The 6,000-nt window shown below is 46.5% G+C and overlaps 1 protein-coding gene across 16 annotated transcripts in view; it reads right to left on the bottom strand.

Annotated features, from left to right (window-relative positions):
• Positions 1 to 592: 592 nt before the first annotated feature.
• The window catches only part of Septin3 (septin 3), a 25,773-nt gene continuing 20,365 nt past the window's right edge, over positions 593 to 6,000 (bottom strand). For 4 of the 16 annotated variants that reach the window (XM_030248568.1, NM_001368644.1, NM_001358836.2 and 1 more), the window contains 4 exons: positions 5,873 to 5,972; positions 4,712 to 4,763; positions 4,336 to 4,429; positions 593 to 1,921 (listed from right to left, as the gene is read on the bottom strand). In XM_030248568.1, coding sequence (XP_030104428.1) covers positions 1,856 to 1,921; positions 4,336 to 4,429; positions 4,712 to 4,763; positions 5,873 to 5,972 — 312 coding nt within the window. In that variant the 3' untranslated portion in view covers positions 593 to 1,855. Of the gene's footprint in view, positions 4,430 to 4,711; positions 4,764 to 5,872; positions 5,973 to 6,000 lie in introns of all 16 variants that reach the window. The other 12 variants (NM_001368785.1, XM_030248571.1, XM_017316609.2 and 9 more) reach the window with 6 other exon arrangements.

Below are 6,000 nucleotides of genomic sequence, written 5' to 3'. Positions count from 1 at the left end.
ACTTACCAGCAGAGCCATCTCCCTGTTCCCTTTTAAATTGTCCGTATATGTGTTTGCATGCGCATGTGCGCAGGTGAGCATGAGACCATGTGGCAGTCAGAGGACAACTTATGGAAGTTAATTCTCTCCTTCTGCCATGTAGGATCCATGGTTTAAACTCATTGTCAGCCTTGATAGCAAGTGCCCTTCCCAACTGAGCTATCTCACGGCCCCTTTATATTCTCAATATATTCATAGTAAAATAGCTTTCTAGGCTAGACTAGGCTTTCATTTATAGACTTGGTCCTTACGCCTTGGGGATGGGAGAAATGCTAAGAAGTTAAGTAATTGGGACTAAATACTTCCTGGAAAAACACAGGTCCTAAGAGAGTCAGCTCTCCCGCTCACTAGAGTTACAAAATTCCAGGAAATGACTGGGATATAGCCTCACATTACCCAAAAAATGAATAGATGCCACATGTTCAATATCTAATATCTGTAGCTACTTCTTGCCTTGCCAGGAGGGTCCCTGGCTCACACGCAGTGAGATGATGTCATTCACGGCTGATTTTATCAAGGAGCAAGAAACACGAATAAGACAAAGACCAGGCCATTATTGTTCAAACAGTAATGTTTAGTTGTACAACAGAGGCTAGCAACATCTACATGACCAGTCTGAGTGTCTGTTTGGCTTGTTTTCAATTGGGAAACTAAACTGGAATATCACCAAAAACGTCGGCTGGGACTAACAACGTTTTTAAAATGGGCCATTCTTGCATCCCCGAGGCTTGGGCCTCTTGTTCCTTCAGGACTTGTAGATGAATGGCCCACAAGTCACCAGCCTTTGAGCAAGTTGTGTCCAGGTGGAGATGGCAGGTGGGGTGGCTGAGGGAGGGTTCTAGAAAGACACAGTGTATGGGGCAGTGGCAGCCGTTCGTTCGCAAACATTCATGCATCTGATGGGGGCTTTGCCCTCCATTTGGGTATTTTCCATTAGCCTATAGCGACCACCTGTGGTCAGGCTAATGCATTGCTCACATTAACAGGGTGGGGGATGGGAGTAGGAATAGTCAGGGGAGGTGGGAAGAGATCCCTCTTATTGCTAAATGTATAAAAGGGTGCTATTTTTCTTCCTAGAGTGTATAGCTGGTGGGTTTGGGGTAGTCCATATGTGTGTTAAATTCCCTTTCTTTTAAAGTTTGGGGATAATTAAGTCAACTCCAGCAACCTCTTTTCAGCAAAACCCACTTCCCAGATGGCCATATTTTGGGGTAAACAGGTTGTCTACACACATACTCACTGGGCCAGCCACCAGTGGTGATTTTTTTTTTTAAGTGACACTAGCCTCTGGCTCCCCACCATGTATAATGAATCACCCTTATAAAATACCTTTAAGCAATGAAGGAGACACCCTTGTCCCACACAGGGGCTCACACGGCTGACCTCAGTGACTCTGACAAGCAGGAAAGTTGCTTTCTTGACCGGTTAAGGTAGCCAAGAAAGTACTCATGCAGAATGAATGGCTAGAGAGCAATGCCGGTTCCCTTGGAGACAGTTACAAGTCGCTGGTATGCGCTTGCAAGGGCAGGAGCAGCTTCCCATGAGTTCCTCCTCCCTACACAAGGACTGGGGTGCTGCTGACACAGATGATGGAGCAGGGTGGTGCTGGCAGGAACTCCATTCCATTGGGAGGAGAGGAGTAGTTTGGCTAAACAGAGGAAGCAACTGTCCTAAAGCCGCAGCTAGCCCCTCCCACCTACTGAGGGCTGAGAGGGGCTGTGCTGGTGGGCTAGACAAGCACAGCGCTAAAAGGGGCGTGGCCCTGCAGCAATAACAGCTGGGAGGGATGAGGGAGAAGCAGCACTTGAAATGGCCTTCATTCAGCAGTGGGGCAGGGGGTGGCTGGTACAGGTGGAAGGACAGTGCCCAGGAGGCCTTCTCCCTGCAGGGGGAGTTGAGAACGGTTGAGGGTGTGGAGACCGGCAGCCGGCAGCAGACACATAAAACAGCTTCTCCAGGGAGAGTGAGACCACAGCTTAGTGGAGACAGGCAGCATTCTCCTACTTAGACTCTCCAACACCCACCATTCTTATCCCTTGCTGGCCCTAGGTGCCCAATCCCATGTCACCATACAGGGCAGCTCACTAGAGCTGTCAGCGAGCTCTATGTTGCTACCACTCTAGCCTGACAGCTGGCCACTCTTTAGTGACGTTATAGATGAGGACTAGAGACAGAGCAGTCTCCAGGAAAGGCTAAGACCATAGGATTAGGACCACTTCTGCTTGGTCCACTGAATTGTGGGTCTTCCATCTCTTTTTGTTTTTTGTTTGTCTGTGTGTTTGTTTTCCTAGTGACTGGGTAATAAAGGGCTGAAGTCAGTGAAGACCAGTTCTACACCCAGGCTGGACCGGGAGGTGGCATAGTGGATAGATCAGTTCTAAACAGAATTTTGTGGTATCTTCCCTTTCCTATGGCTAAATGGCTTTCCTTAAAGCAGCCTTAGAAACTGTAGGGAAAAAAAAAAAACTTGAATGTGCAAGGAGCAGTTAAAGTATGCATTAATAAATACAAGGCTCCTGAGAAGGCAAGAGAAGGCTAAATGTATGGCTGTGGGTATTCCTGGGAACATCTACAGGATTGGATGGTGAGAGAATGCAGGGAGGGGAGAAGCCGAGAAAGACAGACAGACAAATGAGAACAGAGAAAGAGTGAGTTGGGTTTGTAAGAAACAAAGCCACAGAGAAGCCAGCTTAACATGGACAGAAGGCTGCTAGAAAACGGGAAACTGTGTTAGTTTGTCTCACAAGTCCAGCCGCCTAAGAAACTCTGTATATTTTTTCCGATTCTTCAGAATTAGTTTGTGAATATAATTTCCTCCACCTAAAGTTTGCCTCATTTGCCCAATAGATGTGCTTCTTGAACAGAACACCCAGAGCAGCCCAAGCTACCAAATTCTCCCATTTCCCCAGGCTATTCCCAAGTCAGAGCAAATTTCAGTGGTCAGCTGCAGAAACTGGCTTTCCTAGTCATCTTCTCTATAACTGAATTCTCTTGCAATCTCGGCATGCCCTGCCCCATGCTTTTACTTAGGATCTTATTCTTTTAAGGGTTTTTTTTTTTTTTATCTTATGCGTATGAGTGCTTGTCTATGTGTATGTATGTACACCATGCTCATAGAGGCTAAAAGAGGGTGTCAGGTCCTCTGGAACTGGAGTCACAGATAACTGTAAGCTACCAAGAAGGTGCTGGGAACTGAACCTGGGTCCTCTGCAAGAGCAAAAGGTCCCCCGAAGCACAGAGCCATCTCTTCAGCCCCTAGCTGTGATTCTATCTTAGGGTAATAGAAAGTCAATTTAGAAAGTCTGGGCATGATTTCTAAATATAGAAAGGAAGCTAACATAGATGACTCTAAAAGGAGATAAAAGGTCAGAGACAGGCAGGAAATGGGGTGAATGCATGAATATATATGAAGAAAGGAGGCAAAGGACGCTGGGGAGGGAGAAGAGAAATCAGGACGAGGAAGCAACCAACCAGCCTGGAAATACAGGGAAGGCGGGCACAGAAAGCAGTGGTTTGCAGCGGTGATGATCCGCTGTTTGACAGTGACCCCAACATAGACACAAGGGTGGAGCTCCATTTTCAGACACCAATTCTGCAGGAGCCCCTCAGCTTTCTTCTCTGCTCCCCACGAATCTTCTGTTTCCCCAAGAAGTCCTAGCCTTCCTCCAGATTACCTCAACTTACAGTGAAAAGTTGTTCTGAGCTCCCACAGCCCACCACAGGCTAGCTCAGCCACCAGTCCATGAAGAATACTTGCAGCCCCAGTTTGTGGGTGGGTCAGAAGTAAGAAAGAGTTGCCTGTGGCTCACCTGCTCCCAGCATTATAAATTAAAACCTTCCCCAGACCTCTTGAGTGAGGCGCACAGCTTTTTGTTCTGGAGCACAAGAAAAAAGGAGACAGAATGGAGAGTCATGGAGAAAGCAGACTTACAAAGGACTTTCCAAAGAGGGCAATGAAAATACCTCACCCCTGAGTACACGCATACATACACACACATGCATACACACACACAGGCACTCTCCATCACACACACATACACGCAGGCACTCTCCATCACACACATACACACATACATACACACACACACACACACACACACACACACACACACACACACACTAGACAAAATACTGCACAAATACCAGACAGGCCTGGGGGACAGAGCTGAGAGGAGGTGGTGGCTGGAGGTGGTATCTAGGATGTGTGTGTGTTTGGAGAAGGGGGATATGTATGATAACACAGAGAAGGGCTCATCACGGGTTACTGTCGTGGCTTTCCTCTGTGTCCACGCTCACCGGAGGGAGGCCTCCATTGTCATTGAGCCTCTTGGCCCTGTAAGTCTCATAGTGGATGTTGTGTGTTACTTCTTTGAGGTCCTGGAGGTGAGTCCTGAAGGGACACAGAGTAAAAAAAGAGAAGCAGATATGATTAGGGATCAGAAGAGGAAAAGGTGGTCCACCTCAGAGGCTAACACATCTCCTCAGTAGACTGGACCCAATGACTGGGACCCACCCTTGAGGACCAATGTCAATTTTACAACCCCTCTGAGATGCACTGGGATAGAGAGCTCTGTTAGAGAGGGCAGACATTCAGGAAGTGAATCTGGGCAGATGGCCTTTGATCATAAATAATTAAATGTGCCAGCTGGGTGAGTGTGGGGGCGTATCGTACCTGATGACGAAGTCTCGGAGCAGGGCAAACTCACAGTGGTTGAGGTTTTCCACTACAGATAAAACAGAAGGAAACGGGTAGCCAGTTCACTAGTGTCGGCCCAGCAGCTAGGCCACTTTAATGAGAGCATGAGGTGGGTTCTTATGTGGACTTGTCTGAGGCTTGTTCGCTAGTGCACTGGTTCCCTTCCTTTCTTTCTCTTCCTTTTCTTTTTTTTTTTACAAACCGAGCAAATACTTTTAAAATCAGGTCTAATGGACACGGTACCCTTCTAGACACTGTAGAATAAATCTTAATATGGTCTGGTTTTGTCCCATTTTTTTTTTTTTACAAAAATTTAATGTGGGAGTTTAAGAAACCTGTGAAGGCCTGTTATAGTTTCTTTTCTAAAGAAAGAATAAAGCTTGAAAGAAGGTAAAACACATAGGACCTAATAACTGGCCCAGCCTATAAAGGTCACATTCTACACAGTAAATTGATTTGACAAGATGGGGGAACTGCTGTCTGCAAACCACTCACCAAGAACTGTGGGGACAGAGGAGGATGAGGCATCACTGTCTGGTCTGGCCTTAACGATGCATAGATAACATTCTCATGAATAATTCTAATTCAAGGCAAATAATGAAATAAAATCCCAAGCTACTGGGTATGGTGAAGTCGGTGACGCACCACATCATCTCAGCATTTAAGAGTTAGAAACAGAAAGATCATAAATTCAAGGTCTGAGCTGGAGAGATGGCTCAGCGATTAAGAGCACTGGCTACTCTTCCAAGGGTTCTGAGTTCAAATCCCAGCAACCACATGGTGGCTCACAACCATCTGTAATGAGATCTGACGCCCTCTTCTGTGTGTCTGAAGAGAGCAATAATGTACGCACACATAAAATAAATATCTTTAAAAAAAAAAAGAATTTGTATCTTATATTCATTTGACAGGCCAAGTAATTGCCACCTGGTCACGCGTTAAATGGTGTCATTGTTTCCTGCCTGTGACGAGCATCTCAAACTGTAAGTTCCTTAAGGGTAGCCTCCAGCTGGCAATAATATCCTAATATTCTAGAATACTGACACTTTGACCTCTTGCTAGTTCATAGCTGCTCTTTCCTTCTGTCTGTCCTGTTCCTTCTAGCTGCCTGTCCTTCTGGGAGATGCGCTGGATTACCTTCGATGATCCCCCAGGGTGTTTTCCTCCCGAGGACCCTCTTGCCGTTCACTTGGTACTCCTTGTCACTCCCCACCACGGCGAAGGGCATGCTCTCCTGCTGGAGAAGGAGAAAAGCAAAACCAGAT

The sequence above is a fragment of the Mus musculus genome, chromosome 15, assembly GCF_000001635.26.
Source record: "Mus musculus strain C57BL/6J chromosome 15, GRCm38.p6 C57BL/6J".
NCBI classification, from domain to species: Eukaryota; Metazoa; Chordata; class Mammalia; order Rodentia; family Muridae; genus Mus; species Mus musculus.
This window is presented reverse-complemented; position numbering and strand designations above follow the sequence as displayed.